Raw genomic sequence first — 21,944 nt, 5'->3', positions numbered from 1 at the left:
TTCGGACCTGAGCTTCCAGTTTTCTTCTGGAAGCCCCCACACCTCATTACCCCAACCTCAACCAAGCGTTCAAAACAAGGCTGGCTCTGCGATCCAATCAGAATATTCACCCCCAACCCACCCTTCCCTCCGTCTCTGCTCCCAGCCCCCCCCCCCGCACCGAGGCACCTGCACTTGGTGGGGGGTGTGAGATTACAGGTGCAGAGGAAAGGCAACTTATCAGAGATGGGAGGACTGTCTACCTGGACCCTTTAAACTCCCGCGCTGGGACCAGCACCACCAGCCAAGCAGTGTGGGAGACACGTGAACCGAACCACCCGAAAAGCAGTGACGGGGCACGTGGAGATGGGAGAACAACAACGCGGGTCTGTCACTCTCTGAACTTCAGTTTCTTTGCATGTAAAATGGGACATAAAATATACATCTTCAGAATTTTAACTAAAAAGTCTTTATAAATTTAAGATATATTTGAGACTTGTCCGGGAAAAGTCCAGCCATTATTAATATAACGAGGACGCTTTGTACAACATTGATGTAACCTGGCGGCCAAGGAGAGTGGACTGGAACGCCCATGCGTGAACAATGACAATTTCACTGTACTAGTCAGTCAGGGCAGCAAAGATCATTGAGTCAGCATGCGCACTGTGTGGCCGTTGCATTTAAAATGGCTGAGCAAGTAGAGCAACAAATCTGCGTCAAATTTTGCATTAAGCTTGAACATTCCTCTGTGGAAACTATTTGGATGATTCAGGAGGCCACAGCTATGGGCGAGTGGTGATTGGCAGCTTCGTCATGACAACACGTGTACTCATACATCATGTCTCATGCAGAGTGTTTTGGCAAAACATCAAATTACCCAGGTGACTCAGCCCCCCTACAACTCAGATTTCGTGCCCTGCAACTTCCGGCTTTTCCCAAAACTAAAATCACCTTTGAAAGAGAGATTTCAGACTGTCAATGAGAGTCAGGACAAGACGGGACAGCTGATGGCGACGGGGAGACCTGTGCGAGGGCCACTGTGCCTACTTGGAGAGACCGTGTGTCACTGTCCTACATACAATGTTTCTTGTATATTATATCTTCTTCGATAAGTGTCTCCATTTTTCACAGTACATGGCTGGATGCCTCCTGGACAGACCTTGTATTTAAATAAAATAAAACATGTATACATTTTCGCATGTTTTTAAAGTAATAAAATAACGAAATTTTCATTTTGATTCAAGGAGGTAAGTGGCTAAAGTCGCCTTTCCTTAAATGTTTGCCCTCAGTGTGCAGGCCTCTCAGGCAGGGACATCAGTTGAGGTCCTTTGTGCTGCACTCACCTTGTGTCCCCAGACACCCGGCCTCCCTTCCCCTCTGCCCAAGTCTGACTTCTCTGGGCCCCCGGTTCTCAGCCGGGGGTCACGGAGCGCTCTGCACACTTGGGAGGAGCCGCGGCCCTCTCCATACACAGTGCTCTGCGCACACACGTGACACAGGCCTTCCCTTCTCGACCGCGGGCCCCTCCTGTTCATCCCAGCACAGGCCTCATTTCCTCCACCCCATTCCCGTGATTCCCACAGTCCCAGAGGCCACAGCTCAGACGCCCACATGCCCAACACGTCGCCGCTGGCACTTGGCCTGATCCTGCGAGTTTTCCCACCGTTTAGGACGTCTTTACTGTCAGTCTTTACCACCCGCCCCCAGGACCCGGCCTACGCCCCTGCCACGGGGTGCCCAGCTGAGTGCTTAATGGTCAAAACTGCATTTGCCGGGTCTGCCGGGGTCACAGCAGCTGTACCCAGGCCCTGCAGCTCCGGAGAACAGAGCCCACGGGCAGGTGGTGGCTGCAGGCGGGGCCCCACCAGCAGGGGAAGGGCAGAGGGCAGGCCCCACCAAAGCTGCACCATTGGAGGGTTAGGAGGAACAGGGAGGGGACAGGAGGGATGCAAGGCCCCCCGCGGAAGCCTGCGCTCCCAGTGCCTCCGACAGGCTCGGGCCGCCACGGGCTTTGGGTTCCTCCCCTGTCCCTTCCTCCCGGGTTCCGAAGGCCCCAGCTCACGTTCCTATCCCAGGTGGACTTTCTCAGGTGCTGCGAGACCCAGGAAGTCCTGCCGCCTGTCCCCTGTGGGGGCGGCTCGCATGTGAGCCTTTCACCTGCTTTCTCAGGAAAACACCCCAGTACTTACCGGTATTTGAGTAATTCTGGAGAATATTTTGACTTGGCTTTGAAAATCACCTGCAATGACAGAAACACAGAGCGGGTTGGGGAGGCAGCAGGCTGACCCCAAGGCACTGACCTCACTCTCAGAACTTCCCTCCCGCTCTGCCCATGGGCTGGATGAGGAAGTTACTAAGCTAAATGCTTTTTAGGCTGTGCATACAATTTTAAAATAAAGGTAGTTAAATGGTTAAAATGTTAAAAAAATAAAAGTAAAGGTGTCACTGGTCTTCTCTGACTTTAAGGTTTGTATGTGAGCCCATTCTTCTCCTGGAGATAAACCCCATACCCTCCCACGCTATTCGGGGTTCCCTAGCACCATATGAATGCAGTTTGACCATGAGGGTCCAGCTCCCCAGCTTTGCAGCACATGGCAACTGCCTGTGGACCACAGATGTGTCAAACTGGACGTTGTCTGCAGGAGAAATGGTGGGTGTTGGAAGTCTTCCAGATCTTCAGCAGCTTGCACAACCCTGACCGTGCCCACAGGCACAGCGCCCACCTGGCGGAGCCTTGAGACGGTGGAGAGGGGACCAAAGGCAGGTGTTGGCTCTGGCCCCAGCCAACGGGGCTGGTCTGCCCAGCGGTCGCGGGGTGGGGGGCCGACTGAGGGTTGGGGGCGAGGCCGGGGTGGAGCGGCAGGGCATATGCTCAGGCATTTGCCACCCTGGGTCCTGTAGGAGGGGCCACTGCGGGGAGGAGAGAGAGGTTTGGAAGGACAGAGAAGGGGACACTTTCTCAGAGAAAGTCTGGTGAGAATCTTCTAGCAAAGCCTTCTGTGTGGAGCTCCTAAACATGTCCTCAGCTGGTCCTTGACCCCACACAGACCCCCAGCCATGGGCCCTCCGCTCCGCTCAGCTGCCTTAAAACTTTTCAGGATCCACTCAGCCTGCAAATACCGAAGGGGAGAAAGATGCTGCCTGGGATGCAATTACCCGAGTTGTAGGGAGTGAAGGACAATGAAAAACAGGGCAGGGAGCAGAAGCCTGGCTCTGGTGGGAGCAGTGGAGGGGACAGCCACTGTGGGACCCTGGGGTACACGGGGTCAGATGTTGTTGCCCCTTTGTCTGAGGAGGAAGCTGTGAGAAATCAGCTTCCTCCAGGGACACTGGAGAGTAACCCCAGAAATCACCCAGTGGATCCCCAGTGACCAGCCAGCTCTGCTGGTGCAGGGGTCACGAGGGGTAGGGACCCTCCGCCTGACTCCACAGGCCAGTTCCCAGAACACACTGTACGAGACGACACCAAAGGAGGCAGGATGGGGCTGAAGACGGAGGAAGAGCTCGAGGCGCCTGGGCAGCCCCACCTGCACACAGCCATGCGCCCTCACTTCCGGTCGGTGTGCCCAGCGGGGACCCTGACCCGCAGAATCACTGCCTGGGGTGGGGGGACCACAGCTTCCTACAGACTTCACAATGAGCAAATCTACTGCCCCCTTCAAAAAAATCATTTTCAGAGCTTCCCAGGGGAGCATCCCAAACTCAGACATGAGTTTTACCTCTGTCCTAAATCCTTTTGTGAAGCAGGTAGGAGGCAGGGGTGCCTCTGTGACTAAGTGAAAATGCCTAGAAACACAAATGCGTGGCACGAGTACGGGGCCCTTAATTTACGGGAGTCGTGAGTCAGCTTTGTCTGACAGCCTCCCTTGGGGCTCGGGCCACTCACGTCACCTTCCACGTCTCTCAGGAACGAGGAGCAGAGAACCGTGACTCTCCTAAGGTGCTGTTACAAATCTAACGCCGCTTTGTGCACCTCAGAACAAGTGCTCAGAAATGTGCTCTCGTGTTGATCAGTGCTCAGGGCTATCGCTTTGAATAACAAGGAGATGTCTTCACAGACGTCAAAGTGAGAAGAAGCTACAGTATTTTAAAAAGTGTTTGACCATGTCAAGGAAATATCCTGCCATGCTTAGGGGGACTCACTTAGACAGGTCACTTCCCTGCGAGTCACCGTTTACTCTCATGCCACAGCCTATCCCAGCAGCCCTGCCACCACCCACGGCATCCTCCGCCACGGACTCAGCTCTGTGCAAAGTGCTGTCAGGAACCAAAGAAAACTAGGACCCAGCCTGCCTTCCATGGGCTCACAGTCGCAGCAGAGGGGCAAGACGTGGACAGAGGACGCGACAACAGATGCCAACCAGGAGGCTCCAGCCTCGGCACGAGGGAGCTCACGGAGCTGACCTGTAGGTTGCAGGCTCAGCCTGGTGGTGGTGACGTCAGCCCTTCTGGGCCACACGCTGCCCCAGCTGGCACAGGCAGCCCCTGGTCACCGGAGGTCAGCGTGAGAGGGAGTGTGGGTGGATCGGGGTCAACTCAAGGCTACTCGGCCCCAGCTCACTCCCACCAGTTGGCCAGGCTGGGTCTTTGGGACCTGGGACCCGCAGAATGACGTACCCAGGCAGCCAGGAGCTGCGAACGGAGGTGACACTCCCAACTGGAAGTGCAGCCCCTGCCACACCGTCCTCCTTCGTAAACAAAACAAGACGCTGCTTGACTTCCCACCGCCCCAGCCCCTGCAGCTCCATCCGCTGATTAGGTAGTGGGTCAAAGACGAACAAAGTCAGGTGCCGTGGGGTGAGCTCTGCGGGCAGCCCGCACCCCAGAACACCCTCCCAGAACACAGCGAAGGGCGGCGGTTCCAGCCAGGACCATCCAATACTCAGTCCAGCACTCCAGCCCTGTAAGCAATCAGACACTTTGCCTCCACAAGTCCACTTGTAAGAGATTATTGGGAAGCAGGGCTTCCCACAGTGTGCCCACAAGCTGGGAATTTTAAATGTTACTGGAGATAAGTGTCGCGATCAAGCCCATGGATAGCTGTGTGGCTAAACAGCTTTTCTTCCTGGCAGTGATTCCCAGAGCCTCTGAAAGGCTCATACATTGTAAACCTTCAAGCGAAACACAGGGCTGCAGCAGTTTCCAAACTGATCAGGCCACTTCAGGTCTTCCCAGTAGCGAATGTTCCAGGGAACAGAGATTGGGAAACACTGCCTTGTGGCACTAAGCACAGATGGAAGGCTCCCTGCAGCCTTAACAGTAGTGACAATGACAAAAAGAATAAAATAACCACAACAAATGAGAAGCAACAACTTTAAAATGATGCTGGATGTTTAGCCCAGTGAATGTGAGCTCTGATCAAGCATGAGGGATCTACGGGGTCAGGGACCCCGAAAAGGACCCAGAGCCCCATCCCATAGAATGACTTGTGCAATAAAAGATGAGGAACCCCGCAAAACTCAAATTCAAACCACCATTACATCCCTGCCCGCCCAGAGGAGGACAGTCATCCCTGGTAAAGGAACAATCTGAGTCAATAATCGTTCAATCCTCTCTAAGCAAAAAGCAAAGGAGACAACCTGAAAACAAGAGCCTGGGCCATGACTTATAAAAGTTCTATCCACTCTTGGTCATTTCTGACAATTACATGTTTTGAATCCACCTGGGCCTGTTCAAGCTGTGCTTGGAAACACTTCCTTTATCCTTCAACCTAATCTTTAAATTTAAAGTTAAGCTCCTCAAAATTGTATTTAAGTTTCTGGCATATAAAACTGGTATATACCCATATACATATATATGTACACATATAGTAATTACAGTATAATTTTTGTCCTCACTAATTACAGTGCAAAAACGTCTGAACCAAGTGTTAAAAAAAATCCAAACTTGCCTGCCCACCCCACCCCACCCCTATCTGTGCTCCAAGAGACTTCGCTAAGACCGATGAGCACCCAGAACTGCAGCCAAACCCCCTGGGCCAAGGCCTGAGACCGCTCATCGGTCGCCCACCTCCTCCAGTCTGCGGGGGCTCCCGCGGACCCTGAAGGGGCTCGGCTGGAAGGAGAACGGCCCCTGCCTCGGGCTCACCATGCTGCCCCCGGCACGGGCTGTGCCTGCAGGTGCAAAGCCAGGCCCACAGGCTCGGAGCGGAGGGAGACGGGGCCCTGTGAGGGGCGCCCAGGCAGCACGGCCGCCAGGTGGAAATGCAGATGCTCCACATTCAGACTGGTGGTGTTCACGATGGTTCAGCTGGGAGTGAGCGCTACATCTGGATTCCAGAATTGTGAACATAAGGAAGAGCGGGTCCCTGCCCCCGAGAAACTCACAGCCGGACACAGGCCTGCCAGCCGTCAGCAGAGAGGAGCTGTGATGCGGTGTGAGGTGTGAGGAGGTGTGAAGTGTGTAGAGGTATGAAGAGGTAACGGGAAGTGTGAGGACTGCGGGGAGGTGTGAGGAGAGTGAGGAGCGTGAGGAGGTGTGAGGGGATATGGACAGGTGTCAGGGGGTGTGTGGAGGTGAGAAGAGATGTGAGGTGTAGAGAGGTGTCAGGTGGTGACAGAAGGTGTGAGGTGGTGGGAGGGGTGAGGGGTGATGGGAGGTGTGAGGAGATGTGGGTAGGTGTGAGGGGATGTGTGGAGGTGAGAGGAGATGAGAGGTGTGGAAAGGTGTGAGGTGCTGACAGGAGGTGTGAGGAGCTGAGGTGTGAAGAGTGTGAGGAGTGTGAGGAGGCACGTGGAGGTGTGAGGAGCTGAGGTGTGAAGAGTGTGAGGAGTGTGAGGAGGCACGTGGAGGTGTGAGGAGCTGAGGTGTGAAGAGTGTGAGGAGGCACGCGGAGGTGTGAGGAGCTGAGGTGTGAAGAGTGTGAGGAGTGTGAGGAGGCACGTGGAGGTGTGAGGAGCTGAGGTGTGAAGAGTGTGAGGAGTGTGAGGAGGCACGTGGAGGTGTGAGGAGCTGAGGTGTGAAGAGTGTGAGGAGTGTGAGGAGGCGTGTGGAGGTGTGAGGAGGTGAGGGGTGATATGAGGCTGTGCTGGGAGGAGTGAGCGGGAGAGGGAAGTGTGGGGTGGGGTTAGGTCGCCTGCTGAGGTGAGTGGAGGAGGGGAGAGCAGGCGGCAGCGGGAAGCCCAGAGCCAGGGCAGGCAGTGCCTGCGGCGGGAAGGCTGGGACGCGGGGTGGGCTGGAGGCACCGCCTGCAGCCAGTGAGGACGCGCACCTCCTGGGTTAGGGAGCTTCAGGAGCCAGTGGAGCTATCAGGGTCCAGAGTCAGGCTGGGCTATAAGACAGGGACCCAGGTGGGGACTGTAAGTAGAGAAGAGATTTAAAAAAACAAACACAAGCGTAAGTTTGCAGGCAAATCCAAGACTGAATGTGGGTAAGGGGGTACCTGGGGCCGGGGCTGTGAAGGGACTGTAACACTACAGGGTTCTCCAGGGGGTGACACGGTGACAGTGAACACAGAACATGAGGGTGGGCAACTGGACAGAATGGGAATCACGTCTCAATCCTGTAAAGGAGAGGAGGCGGCAAGGAGCAGGGCAACGGCAGGGCTGCGCCTGGTGGTCAGGCCCCAGAGACTGCAGCAGAAGGGGCCTGGGTGGGGGACAGCCGTGCTGCCTGGGGTGGACAGCAGGAACCTGGCAGCCGGCCACCGGAGGAGAAGAGGGCCCGCGGGCACTGCCGGCAGGAGGAAGTGGGCGTGGGCGTGGCGTGTCAATTCCACAGCATCAGCTGCGCTTTCAAACTGTGTTTTTGAAACGAAAGGTCCTTCAAGGCACTGGACCTAATTTTTTTTTTCTTTCTTTAATCCTCACCGGAGGCTATGTTTTTTTATTGATTTTAGAGAGAAAGGAAAGGAGAGAAACATTGATGTGAGAAACACTGATCAGTTAGTTGCCTCTCACATGCACCTCAACTGGGGACCAAACCCACAGTCTAGAAATGTGCCCCGACCAGGGATCGAACCCACAACCACAACCTTTTTTTGGTATATAGGACAAATTTCCAACCAACTGAGCCCCCTGGCCAGGGCTGAACCTCATTTTCAGGATTGTGGGACCCAGTGTGCGGAGGAGCCCAGGCCCCAGAACGGCAGAGCAGAGGAAGAGAGGGAAGCAGGGGTGCGGTGGAGGGGCTCTGTGGGGGCAGCAGACAGGCTGGACACTGAGGCAGGGAGGAGGGAGCAGCGGGAGGCAGCCGCCAATCCTGGACAGCAAGGTAGGGCTGGAACCCTGATGTGGAGGAAGAGGGTTCCCAGCTGCTTCTATGGGAAACTGGACAGGTGCTCACAGTGAGCGAGGAGGGTCCGGGCTCCCCTCCCCACTCTCCTCCCCTCCACTCTTACACTGTCTGTGAAAACAGTGACCCCAGTGGTGTCGAAGGGATGGGCAGACAGGGCAGGGAGCTGGACTGAAGATGAAGCAGGCAAAGGCAGTGGTTTCCAGGGGAAATCCCTATCATCTCATGGAAGTGAGGCATTTCCCCAGATCACAAATCCCTTCAGTCCCAGCTTCCTTTCTCCCACTTCAGATTCTACCTAGAAAAATGCCAATGAAAGCAAAGTCTGGTGACTTTCCCAAGGGTCAGTTCAGGTCTGAGCTCCAGGAAGGCCTGAGGCCCAGAGCCCGCAGGTTCCGGCTCTGCTCTGCTCCCTCCCCTGAGGTCCGGTCCCCTCGCTCCCAGCCATGGGCATGCTCAGAGCCCTCCATGACCCCAGGCCCTGCACACCACCTTTCAGATGACGCAAGAGGCCCAGGGACCAGCATGTGACGTACTTGAGCAAAAGGATCTACAGGCAGCTCCTGACTTCTGCCCCCCTCCCCCAATAAATCACAGTCCCTGGATGTCACCCACTCTGTTCCCACCCTTGACCTCCTGCCTGTTTTTCTCCTACTACTCAAGTAGGCATTCACTGTCTCAGTTATTCTCCTAATGTGACATTGGTGCTTCTGGCAGAAATGCCCCAGGGTATTCTTTGGGGAGTAGGATGGCGACTCTTGTGCATTCAGGAAAAGCAAACTAACAAGGGTAATAACCTCCTCTGTCCCCAGAGGCAGTGTGTGACAACTAAATGAAGCACCGTGTGTTCATGGACTTTGTGTAAAACCTCTATGTAGACCTCTTGCTTTACAAATACCCCAACACAATGCGGCCCATGTCTCCATGTCCCCACTCCTGGGCCACCACTCCCTGAAGTGCTGCTCCCTTAGCCACTTCACAGTCCTCCCTCCTCAGAGGCTCTAGTCCCCAAAGCCGGACCCCTAGTCCTAAGTGCCATGGCTCAGCCTGGTGGCTGAGGCCCTGGGAGACCCTGGGAATAACAGAGCAGGTCTGAAGCTGTGCCAAGCGCAGACTTGAGTCTAAAGAAAGCAGTATGTCATTTACAACAGCCGAGCTATGGAAGCAAGCCAAGTGCCCATCGACAGACTAGTGGGTAAAGATGTGGTCCATATATACAATAGACTATTACTCAGCCATAAAAAAGAATAACATCTTACCATTCGGGACAACATGAATGGACCTAGAGGGTATTGTGCTACGTGAAACAGGTCAGACAGAGTAAGACAAGTACCATATGATTTCACTTAGATGTGGAATCTACAAACACAAAACAAATTAATAAACAACACAGTAGAGAAACTGATCCAGAGATACAGAGAACAAGCCAATGGTCACTAGAGGGAAGTGAGTGGGAAGTTGGGGCGGGGGGAGATCAGGTGATACGGACTGCATTTCACTAAAATTAATAAGATAAAAAGGAGAGTATTGGGCAACGTAAGAAAAAAAGAAACCAGTGTCTATCTACCTATCTCAAGCACACACACAATTTTTAAATTAGTATGTATGCAAATTCATTTGCCATGTTACAAATTTATGGTAGGGTTAAACTTCATTATAAAATATGTCAAGTTCACACAAAGAAATAACGTGGCAAATACTCATTTACCCACCACACGGCTCGGTCAAACCGTAACCCTGCTACCCCGGGCACCACCAAGGTCCCTAGCACGCCATTCCGAGACCCTAATACTCCTTGCTCCGCCGCGGTCCCCACGACCCGAACTGGGTGCTGTCCCACCAGGCAGGCTCACCTCCTGTGGTGTATGTGTGCCTCACAGACGACACCTGGTCCCATCTGGCATGGTTTCCAGGTCCTCCGATAACTTGTGTGCTCAGCCACCGTGACCCGCCTACCAGGTGTGGTCGCTGCACACCAGCTCCAGGTCATGCATCTGCACTGAGGCATGAAGCCCCACCATACACAGGCCACAGCTGCATCCACCCATGGCGCAGGGACCTGAGTGTGGCCTCTGGAGCTCGCGCACCTGGCTGTGCGCCCCGGCTCCCCCAGTGACCAGCTGTGTGACTGTGGAACCATTTCCCAACCTCTCTGGGACTCCAGTCCTTCATCTGCAAAGTGCACGGGTTTTGTGGGGATGAGGTGGATTGGGACCTGGGGACACTGTGTTTGATGCCCTTGCTGCTGCCAGTCGCTTCGTGTATGTTCTCAAACCATGATTCCAAACCATGAGCACAGAAGCTTTCTTGACCGTAAAAGGAACCTCCATACTCGGAAAGTTAGGCACCGCTGACACATTTGCTGTTTGCTCCCGTGGTCGCCGGGGGGCTGCCCACTTCCTGACAGAACGCAGAAGTTACGCAAACCCGAGGGCTGCTGTCCCAGCGGCCGTCATCCGTCTGAAACCCATGCGCAGGCTCCTCCCTGCGGGCGGCCTGCCGGCCCGCTCTCTGCGACAGCACGGCCCTGTCCGCAGACCGTCCGGGCTCCTAAAGCCGCCAGAGCCCTGCAGTCCCGGCCACAGAGCTCTGGTGCAGCGGCCTGTGGCCCCATGGGCTGTGTCCCGGGGTGCAGGCCCCAGGGAGGCGCCTGCGTTCCCAGGTCAGGCCCTCACCGCGTCAGCTCCTGGGTTTGAGCGCGGCACGCACGGGGCTCAGAGGGCGAGTCCCGCTCACTTCCTGGTCTCACGCTGACCCTCAGAACACGGAGCCACCGGAACGTCAGGGCACTTCCTCATCTGTGGCCTCAGACCAGCAGTGGCACTGGCCCTCCTCTGGGCTTCCATGGAGGCCAGCGCCCCCGGGGTATCGTCAGCCTCTGCGGCCCTCCAGAGAGCTGCACTGGCCTGTCACCCAGGTGACCGGCCCCGGGATGCCCTCTTCCAGCGTGTGCACGCACACATGTGTGCATGTGTATGTAAGTACAAGCATGCACGTGTGCCTCCATGTACACGTGTGTGCGTGCGTGTTTGTACGTGCCACCCCCAATAAGACTGGGAGCCCCTGAAGCGGGAACTCACCTCACCTGTGGCCCTACTCCGTGCTCATTCAGCAAATGCTGAAGGGTCAGAGGCCCCGCAGGTGAAGCTATCCCCACCACATCTCCCTTCCTACAGTCCCCTCCTGTTTCCAGTCCCCCTCCCACACCCTCCATGGCTCCCAGAGCCTTCATCCACTGGCAAATCTCGCCAGCCGGGCCGCCCACAGCTGGGCCTGTGCCAGTAAGCCCTCAAGGGGCAGGGGACCTGTACCCCACCCCCACCAAGGCTCCCGAAGTCAACCTAATGACACAGATGGCTGGTCTCACTTTCCCTGCTTTTCCGTGTCATAATCTGAGAGCCTGGGTTTGGGGGCGTGGCTGGCCAGAGGGCCATGAACCTACTACACCTGATGAGCTCTCTCTGCCCCTGTGCCTCAGTGGCCATCTGTGAGGTCAAAGGTCAGCACCTTGTTCGCTACAGTGCCTCTACTTTGAAAACCTTACGCCAGGAAGGGCCTTCCGAGAGGGCAGCCTGCGTCCTCCGGCTGTGAGGCCCGGCAGGGGCAGCTGCCGCCGCGCTTCTAAGTGGGCCCAGTGGCCCGGGAATGGCCAGGGCACACAGGCCCAGAGCTGCCCTGCTGCGCCGCCGGCTCCAAGGGCCCAGGTGGAGTATGACAGCGTGGGTCGGCTTCTCGGCCTCACAAACAGACAGGCTGTGGCCGCACACGAGGCACCATTATCCTCATCGTGATTCTGAGCTGCTCCTGCCACGGACGCGGTTTGGTTTGCCAGCCAGCACCCTGCCCACAGTCGTTTTGAATGAGCTTAAATAAGGTGTCACAGCCGAGCAAGCTGAGCCGAGGGTCACGAGCCAGCCAGGCTCAAAGGCTCCACGAAGGGAGAGCCCCACCCCACCCCACGCAGGGTGTCATCTCGCCACCTGCCCTGATCCTTGTGCTAAATTATGCAAAAACTACAAAATAAGTTATGCCTGTTTTTCCCCCCAAATAACTTCCCGCCTCTGAAGGAGAAGCCTGGGGCTGCCTGGAACTCCTGCCCTTGCCGGAAGCAGCCTCCGTGTCCCGTCGGCCTCTGCCTCCCTCCCCGCCACGTGAGCACACGAGGGGAGGGCAGCCGTCTGCAAGGAGGAAGCGGGCCCTCTCCAGAGCCCAGCCCGCTGACGTGCCGATGTCGCAAGTCTCGCCTCCAGAACTGAGGACCTGCTGCGACGGCCACCCAAGCTGGCTGAGGCAGTGTCCGGGGACACTCCCGGTGTCCCGCCTGCCATCTTGCCCCCTCCAGAGTGGTGACAGAAACTGCTCTCTGGGGGGCCCCTGAGCTGCCCTCACCCCACTGTGGACACTGGGCAGGGAGGGCCTTTGGGGGCAAGGACTAGGACGGTGAGGGAGAAACCACATCCCAGCAGAAATAACGAAAGGAACTGAGAAAGCTCCACCCCAAGCAGAGGGGCCTCGGGTGGGCACAGCTTCTGCCATTGAGTCTGTGAAAGGCTGGCCGTCATGGGCAGAGGGTCAGCCCCCGACAGGCGAGAAAGGGAGTCCCCTGGCCTCCTCCCAGGCTCCACCCGTCCGTCCCAATGTTGGCCTGGCCCCCCTAAGCTGCCGCAAATGAGCCAAGACAAATGGATTTGGCTCCTATTGATAGAGCAGCAAAACGTGCTGTTTCTTTTTAAAACGTGTATCCCAGAGGGAGATTCGTACAGGAGTGAGAGTGAATTAAGCCCCCAGCCTTCAACCAGAAATGTCCCACATTCCCTTCACCACAGTAAGGACTGTCGCTAAGTAACATCGGCCGGTGGTCTGACGGACACGCTATTTACGTACTGTTTTGTTTTCTCATCGCTAAGTTCCGTGAAGACAGGAGCCACGCTCGACTTTAATTCAGTCTACACGCCGTCTAGAGGGTGACGGGCACTTAAAACCACGCGAGGAAGCAACCTGAATGTCCACTGAGGGGCGGACGGGTAAACAGACTGTGGTTTACATGACACTGAAACACTATCCAGCCTTCAGAGGAGTGACATGTGCCACAACTCGGATGGACCTCGAGTCGTGACGCTGAGAGCAGACAAACACTAAAGGCTACACATTGTGTGACTCCTTTGACGTGAAATATCCAGAAGTGGTAAATCCATAGGAACAAGCAGGCTCATGGCTGCCAGGGGCTGGGGTGAGGGGGAGTGGGGAGCGAGGACAAAGGGGGTGCAGGGCATCTTTTATGGGTGATGAAAATGTTCTGCAACTAAATGGAGGTGCTGGTTGCAATATAATGTGAATATATTCAATGCCACTAAGTTTTACATATTAGAAGATCAATTCTGTGTTACATGAATCTTACCCCGATTTTAAAAGCACATTTGTTGAGCAGATGAAATGAATGTGCCTGTTCGGAGGAACCTGTGTCACTGTGTGAAGGCCAGGACCGGGACCTCTGCAGGGACAGGTGCGTGTGTCTCATCATGATGGGAGGGGGCCCCGGCGGGGGCTCCCACGCTGCCGGCGCCTCTCCCTGTCTGCCCCGAGTCACGCGGGGCAAGGCAGCCGTCACATCACCTGACGGGCACCACCACCCGACGCTCTCAGGTGTGGGAGCAGGGAGCGCGGATTGTGAGGCGGGTGCTGCCCGGGAGCTGGTTTCACCCCACGTGGACATGTGCCCGGTGTCCTGCTGGCTGCACAGCTTCCCGCGTGCCTGCCTTTAGAGGAGGGGGCGGTGCTTACACTGTCACCCAAACGTCCAGCCCACCCTGGCCTGAGTGTCCCAAGCCACTGGCTCCCCAGGGGAGAGGTCCCCGTTGTGTGCTCTGGGGGGCACATGGCCCGCGGCACCTCGCACCTGTCCTTCCCAACGGCCAGAGGCCCTTCAGGGCAGACACCGTGTCTGACCCCAGACGCTGTGGGTGGGCGACGGGTCAGATGTGGTCCCTGAGTAAATGACTCCCTAACTACGAGCCAGACGCCAAAGCCTGTTTCCAACTTGTCCCGGCAGAAATCACAGAGCAAAGGTGGGGGCAGCTCGAGGCGGACGCCAGGCCTGCCCTACCTCGTTCTGAGAACCACGTCCAGCTGCAGCCTCTTTCTGTACAGACTGTGAACTTTATAATAGTGTTTATCTTTTTAAACAGATGTTACACACATATGCAACAGGGACTGTACGGGGCTCCCCAGGCCTGACATTCTGACTTGAGTCCAACCAGGCGTCCCTTCTTGAAGCCCCACGCGCCCACGTTTGAGGAAATGAACCCAGTGAGAGCAGCGCACTTTGTTCTCTCAACTTGAGCCACAGGAGCCGGTAAAGTACGAGACCTGCAGCCTTCGCGGACCGTGGCGCCGCCTGCGCGCGCCCGGCTGTCCGACCTGCCTGCTGAGGCGCCTTCTGTCTGGAGGGAGCTGGCCTGTCGGGGCGGAGGCAGCCCCGCGCACCAGGAAGGGGCTGTCCCCCTCACTGGACAAGGTGACCCGGAGCCGACGGATAAAACTGTTCTGGGAAGGACACGACATGTTGTTTTAAAAACCTAAGAATCTCAGTGACGTGCTGGAGGAGAAGCCGTCCCTTTGGCCACGTTCTCTGGCCACCTCCAGATGAGCCCGTCGTGGGACTGGCGGCCTTGGGTGTGCCCGCTGCGTGGGGCAGGTCCTTGCCAAAGGACACAGCCCCGGGGACCCCCCGGGGAATGAAGCAGCCTTGGCACAGGGTTCTGCCCGCCTCCCGCTCGTCCTGCCTGTGGGGCGGGCTGGGAGTAAACCCCGGCAGGCACCAGGGTGTGCCGGGCCCGGCACAGGCTCCCGGCTGGGGGGCCCTGCACGAGGACGATGTGGCCACGTCCGCTCGGCCGCTGCTGCCACAGGTCAGGCTCCACGGTCAGCGGGGCTGGATGTCAGTTACACTGTGAGAGTCTCACTGCCCCCAGGGGCACGGAGGCCATTCCAGAAACTTGGCCACCTCAGGCGGGCCGGGACCCTCGGGCACCGCGGCAGCGGCAGCGGCAGGGCAGCGAGGAGCTGGGGCTTCGAGAGGTCGGGAGAAGAGGGCTGTGCGTCAGAAGGCAAACTAGGGGGCTGCTCCCTGGGGCTGCCGGTGGTGGGCGGCAGACTGAACGCTAGTAAGGATACTGTCCTGCACTCACACACGCGTGCATACAAGCAGTCACACACATGTTCACATAGGCACATACACAGGAATTCACGCAGGCACGCCGCTGGCACACATGCACGAAGGCTCACACAGCCACACGCAGGAGGGCTCACACGGGCACGCACGCGGGTGCTCACAGGCACACGCACATGGGGGGGGTAAAAGTAGGCTTACAGGTGTGGGTACATAAACAATGAGTTTATCCTTGGATTATTACTTATTGATTATTGTGTTATTTTCCACACAAATAACTGTGCACCTACTCTGCCTGCACCCTGCACACACAGCTCTGGTGGCTGTGAGCCCACAGAGTGACCAAGAGGAGCCAGTGCCAGGGCCAGTGCAGAGCACACAGGCCAGGCCAGGCCCACTCCCTGGCCCTGTGTGACTGCGGCTCCCAGCTTTGAAGTCAGGCACTTGGGGACTGGCAAGCCACGTGCATTTCTAAGCTTCTGTCTTCATAATCACCAAAAGGCTCCCCGCTCGCAGCTTCCAGGCTGGGGCACGCCACAGGCGTTTGGTAAACATCCCTGACGAAGCTGAGCCACAGCAAGACCCCCGCACCCCCTTCCCGGTGGGTGGAGAGAGGGCCAGAGCTTCAAAGTTCGGTGCCTACCGGTTCCCAGTCAGCACGGGTGAGGACCGGGGTGCCTGAGGAGTTGGGGTGCATGGGCAGCGAGGCGCCAGCCCGGCAGGGGTCTGCCCCCCCACCCCCCCCCCGCCTGGTTGGTGAGCTGGGCCAGATCCCTAGAGTCCTCCAGGCCCAGGGGCTCATGGGCGAGCCTCCCGGTCTGTTTGGCTCGAGGTCCGAGGGGCTGCGCTGGGAGCCGCTGGCACCCTCCCCCTCTCCCTGAGGGAAGCCCGGAACCACGGCCAGGTCACACGTCGGCTGCCGCCTGGAGGGCAAGTGGCGCTGATGACACGCAGGCTGGTGCAGGCAGAGCCTGGGTCCCGGCTGTGAGACACCAGAGGAGCGGCCTGCCCGAGGGGGCGGAGCAGAGGGGGCAGCAGACGCGCCCCTCCGGCTGCCCCAGCCTGGCGTGGGTGGCACGGCAGCCATTCTCCTGGCAGGGAAGGTCAGCACTGGCCCGGGGAGCCGCCCTGGGGGCCCGGCCAGGACTCAGACCCAGCTCTGCCCACGGGGTCCCTGCTCCTTCGCTCCGAGGCTGCCTCCTGAGGCACAGGCCTTCACTGGCACCCTACCCCAGGCCCCAAAGCGAGCACTGACACCCACCATGCACCCAGACCCCGTGCGCCCCGGCCCCCAGTCGCCCCCTGAGGCGCGGCACCGTCCTGGCTCCTGAATCAGTGTTCACCAGTCGCACCCCCCCACCCCACCCCCACCCCCGGCGAGAGGGTTCACTTCCCCTTTCCTGCGGCGCACAGCCCCTACGTCACGGCAGGACTCTGTCACCGCCAAGGCCAACCAAACACAGGAGCCCCAGGGTCTGCGGCCCAGACCCACCACTCTGAGAACAGCAGAGGACTCCTGCCCTGATGTCACCGAGCCCACCACCACATCATGACCTGCCACCCCGTGGCCCTTGCCCCCGCCCAGCAGACAGACCTGCTCACCCCAGGGCTGGCCGGCCTGGAGGCAGAGGTCCCCACAGCACCCTGTGCTCAGGCCTCAGGGTCCTGCCCTGCCCAAAACCCCATCAAAGAGGGTCATTAGTGCGACGCCGCAGGGACAGACCCCAGAGGAAAGGCCAGTCTGAGCCCTGGCCCTGCCACCGCTGGGGCGGCAGGGAGCCGAGGGTCCCCGGGACTGGCGCACGGCCTGGAGCTGGCAACACCGGGTCCTCAACACGCCATTTTCCTAACGTGCCCCCGCTTCCCCCGCACCCACACAGGGTGGCCGAGAGTCGGCAGAACCAGTCCAGCTACCGCCAGCTCCTGCCTTCGCAGCCCATCTGAGGAAGAAGACAGCGGAGAAGTCACCAGCCTGTGGGCAGCAGAGCAGTGCCCAGGAGGGATGCTGGCCTTGCCCCAGGTCACAGAGGACACAGCACCACGGGCCCTACTCAGGGGTCAGGGAGAAAGGGACCCTGCTCCCCCCAGATCCTTGCTCAGCCGAGGATGTGCTGCCCAGCAGGTGCAGACATCAGAGCAAAGCTGGCAGGGGCCCACCTGGGCGTGCAGGTCTGAGGGCTCTGCAGGTGGCAGGGCCCCCGGGCAGGCAGAGAGTGAGAAGGGGCAGGTAGAGGCCTGGGGGGACCCTGGGCGGGGGCAGCCCGTCGCCTGCGTGGCCCCACCTGAAGAAGGGACTGGGACGGAAGAAGGGAAAGGACGGAGACAGGCAGAGGGAGGAAGCCAGGACGAAGCTGACCCCATGATGCAGACGTGGCCACCTGGCAGGGTCGCCCACAGGCAGAGCCAGACCGGAGGTGGACGGTCACAGGGTCACAGGAGACAACCCTGTCCCGCCCTGGGCCAGCCCCAGAAGAGCCAGATTCCAAAGATGACAATAGGGAGAAGCTAAGAGCACAGGACACGCCCCACACCCAGACCTGGACGGGCCAGACGGTGGCCGCCCCGCCGCTGCAGCCGGCGCCACACGGGCTGCGCTGCCCACACGCTGCCTCCGCTCTCCGGGCTTCAGGGGAGCGCTGAGGCCCTCCTGTGGGGCTGCCAGGGAGAGGAGCGGGAGCACCCACAGCCACAGAAAGAACCTCGCCTCACCTCTCGGGACCCCTTCCCGTGCATTCCACGCCCTCGCCTCCGGCCTCAGGAGCTGGTGCAAACCCACCAGGAGCCAGCTGCCCCCGCCCAGAGTGCCCCCCAGGCCTCCACCTGCCCCTTCTCACTCTCTGCCTGCCCGGGGGTCCTGCCACCTGCAGATCCCAAGCTCCTGGGACCCTCAGGCCTCCGTCTCTGAGGACGCAGGTCCCACTCAGGTCTCCCCAAGCCTGGCTGTCGTCCCCCAGGAATCCCTGGAGTTGTTACTGAGCCGTGTCGTGTGCACTTTTTATTCCCACCCGGGTGGTGAGCTCCTGAAGAACCAGGTATCACAGGAGATGAGGGTATGGTTTCCGTAGTAAAAGGTTTCAAACGCTGTACCATGAGGGACAAGCCTGACACTCAGACGTCACAGACGTGGGTGACCACGGCTCCACCGTGCACCCACTCTGTGACCTTGAGCCAGTCATTTAACCTGTCTGACCAACCTCTGTAAAAGGGGGGCCCGTCAGTACTTTCTTCACAGGGTTGCTGTGAGAAATAATTACGCTCACCCCTCAGAACCGCGCCTACCGCACGGTTCCTGCTGCCTAACCAGGGGCTGCGGCCCCCTCTCCAGACTCGGATTTGCTCGCTCCGAGGTGGGGCCCCGGAAGCAGCAATTCCTTCCCCTGGTGCATGCGGTGTCCGGCTAAGAGCAGACGTTGGGGGAGGAGGGATGGGGACAGAGCAGCATCAGAGCTGGGAGCCGACGGGTGGCCCCTCGGTGACTCCCCAGAGCATCGGTTTTGTCAGGTCGCCAGGGAACGGCTTTGCCCTGCCGGGTCCAAGATGCCAGCTCTTGGGTGCCACCCCCTCCTGCCAGCCACCCTAGGGAGCGGACAAAAGACCCGGAGATGGAAAGAAGGGGTGCCGTGGCCGGGGGCCGCTGAGCGTGAGTGGCTGTCTGCCTGGTCACCCTGTCCCTGACTCAGCATTTACTCCCCAACCAGCAGATGGTGGGGGCGGGGCGGGGGGCGGAATGTGCAGCCTCTGCCCCGAACCCAGCAGACTGCGCACGTGATTACCAGAGCCAGGGAGGGCAGTCTCAGGAAGGGACCGGAACACCGATCTCAACGTGCAGTATGACCCTTGTCACAGTTCTTGAAGTAACATCAGCCCACCTGACTCCTCTGTCTTGCTGGAGCCGCCCCTTTTGAGCCAATTACGAAGCTGGGGTGTCTGCAGAGGAGCTGGCTGCCTGAACTGGTTTTTGAGCTTAAAAGTAGGGTTTGAAGACATAACACACATCATTCCTCAACCAGAAAATACACTAATGCCCGGGACTAATAGGACGGGTCTAGTGTATTCATGTAGATCCATTTTGCTCTGAGTATGAGAGCTTCTACATAGCACATAGGCTATTTTTTAGCGGCAGGTATTTCCTCCACATTTTTAGTCACGGACTCCCACTACACCAGGGCAATCAGTCTGTTTCCTACCTTTGGTTTTCTTTTTTTAATCGATGACATTTTCTTTAGAGAAAGAGACGCTGTTAAAAGGAATGGAATGCCCGCTGGACCAAGCCTCTGCCCAGGAGGCAGCTCCTAAATTACCCTCCGCAGGTGACGTGCCGCCGCCCTCGCCGCCGCCACCGCCCCCCACCCCGCCTCCCGCCCTGCGCGCAGTCCTAGTGGATCGCACGTTTCAGTGCTGCGGGAAGCTCGTGAGAGCGGTGGCGAGCGTGATGGCGGTGGGAGTGATTAAACTTTACACAATGCTTACCACAGTATTTGCAAAGTACTTTACAATGATTCTGCTTTCATTAAGGCATGTTCTCCCATTAGCTTATTAACAATGCTCCCCATAAAATGACTCCTGTAAAAGCGCCCCAGCAACCGTACAGGCGTGTGCCCGGGGCCTGGCGCCGGCTGGGTGTCGCCCAGGACTGCTCTCCGGCACTCCTGGGAGTGAGTCAGTAAGTCGCAGGACAGTGGGGCTCCTGGCTGGAGGCTCTAAACGTCTCACCCAAACGAGGCCGGTCCCACCTGCCACCACTCACAAAAGTCACCCTCGCCGAAAAGTGCAGATGATCTTTCCAGGCTGGGGTGGGAGGGTGGAGGGAAAATTCTAGAGTTCAAGTCTCCCAGGGAACACACCTGCCAGCACCTATTCTGCTGTGCGCCTAAGATGCTGCGCTCCCGGCGCGGAGAGGGGCCCACACCCACTGGATGGTGCTCCGCTAGGGGCAGAGACTCACAGGTGGCCTGGCTTCCAGCCCTCACTGTCCTCCTTCGCCTCTTTTGGGGGTGAGAGGGTGTGGCCCGAGAGAAACGCCTGCAGGTAGATAGGACCGGCCCAGACGACCCAGAACCTGTACGTTTCCCCTACTCCCAGCCCCTGGTTCTGCGAGCGGCCCCCGCGTTGCCCTCGCCCTCGCACCGAGCGCTGCGCGGGGCCACCTGCCAGTTGAGCCATCGCCAGGTCCTCCCGCCCGCCGAACTCACCTGCGTGAAATACAAGTTCATGAGTGTGAGAGTGAAGAACTGGAGACACACGGGGAAGCAGTAGAGCAGCCAGAAAACGAAGGGACTGAGTGCATTGGCCGCCACGAAGTCCCTGAAGTAAAAGGAAAAGAGGACCGTCCGCAGGGAGGCCCAAAAGAGGCAGAGAAAGAGGAAGACGCTCTGGTAGCTGAGCCTCTTGTGGCCGTAGCGCAGCACCAGCCACAGCTGCAAGTAGATGAACACGAAGAGCAGCGAGTAGAAGGCGGTGTAGACGCTGGTGAGGCCGAGCTTCACGTAAGGGGGCACGGCTGGGGTCAGCGTGGGCGGCAGTGAGTCGTTTCGGAGAGGGTCCCAGCGCGGAGCCGCCATCGGTCCAGGGGCGCTGCGGCGCGGCCGGGGGCTCGGGCCTCATCGGGGCTGGTCGCCCCCGCAGGGGTCTCCGCGCATCGCTCCGCCCGGCAGGCTGAGGGAGGAAAGCAAACAAGCCGACTTCCTCCCGGCACCACATGATTTACGGGGCGGCCTTTGTCTGGGATTGGCGGCGCCGCACCCCCGCCCCACGCGCGCCCCCGCACGCACTGCGCGTCCCCGCTCCGCGCGCGCCCCCGCTGCGCGCTCCACGCCAGCCTTTTGCGCCCACCAGAGCTCCCCGCACTGCGTGCCCCGCCCCGCGCCCATCCCACGCCCGCCCCCACGTTCGGCCTCTTGCTCCTACCGGCCCCGCCCCTCACTGAGCGTCTCCGCCCTGCTCTCCCCCAGGTGCCGCGCCCCCGCCCCCCACCCCCCGCAATGCGCGTCTCCGCCCTGCGCGCCCACAGGTGCCGCGCGCCCACGGGTGCCGCGCCCCCGCCCCCCGCAATGCGCGTCTCCGCCCCGCGCTTCCCCAGTGCCCCGCCCCTTGCCCTGCTTGTCTCCGCCCCGCACGCCCCCGAAGATCCAGGTGGCGAGCCCCTCGCCCCCGAAGCCCCCGAAGACCACCCGCCCTTCCGCCCATGGCCCCCTTGGGGACAGAGCTCCGCGCCTCGCGCCTTCTGATGATTGTTGTTTTGCAGAAGTTAATTCTTTTATTTCAGAAACAACAAACTTTACAAGTCCTTTTTTCTTTTAAAAATAAAACGTTACAGCAGACTCTGGCTGCTCATGCTGGGATGATGCTTATTTCTAAATCCAGAAATGCCAAAGACACAGCTTGTGTTTTTGAGGTCAAGCTAGTGAACTCGGAAGGAAGGAACGATCCGGTGGCGCCCGCTTTCTCCTGGAGACCCGCGCCTCGCGCCCCACGCAGTGCGCCCTAGCAGACGGTGCCCGCGGTGGGGACGCTGCGCCCCTCACCTCTCAGCAGCGCAGCGGGTGCCCTGCAGCGCTGGGCGGCC

The 21,944-nt window shown here is 58.7% G+C and overlaps 1 protein-coding gene across 1 annotated transcript in view; it reads right to left on the bottom strand.

Annotated features, from left to right (window-relative positions):
* Positions 1-20,964, bottom strand: part of GPR137B (G protein-coupled receptor 137B) — a 42,959-nt gene extending 21,995 nt beyond the window's left edge. Inside the window, exons 1-2 of the mRNA XM_054575501.1 lie at positions 20,572-20,964; positions 2,169-2,218 (exon numbers count right to left, since the gene is read on the bottom strand). Of these exons, the coding sequence (XP_054431476.1) occupies positions 2,169-2,218; positions 20,572-20,940 (419 nt within the window). The 5' untranslated portion in view covers positions 20,941-20,964. The remainder of the gene's footprint in view (positions 1-2,168; positions 2,219-20,571) is intronic.
* Positions 20,965-21,944: the final 980 nt, after the last annotated feature.

The sequence above is a fragment of the Pteronotus mesoamericanus genome, unplaced genomic scaffold, assembly GCF_021234165.1.
Source record: "Pteronotus mesoamericanus isolate MK-2021 breed Mesoamerican mustached bat unplaced genomic scaffold, CSHL_Meso_final contig_303, whole genome shotgun sequence".
Lineage (NCBI taxonomy): Eukaryota > Metazoa > Chordata > Mammalia > Chiroptera > Mormoopidae > Pteronotus > Pteronotus mesoamericanus.
The sequence above is the reverse complement of the archived record's forward strand: the minus strand, read 5'-3'. Positions and strand labels throughout refer to the sequence as shown.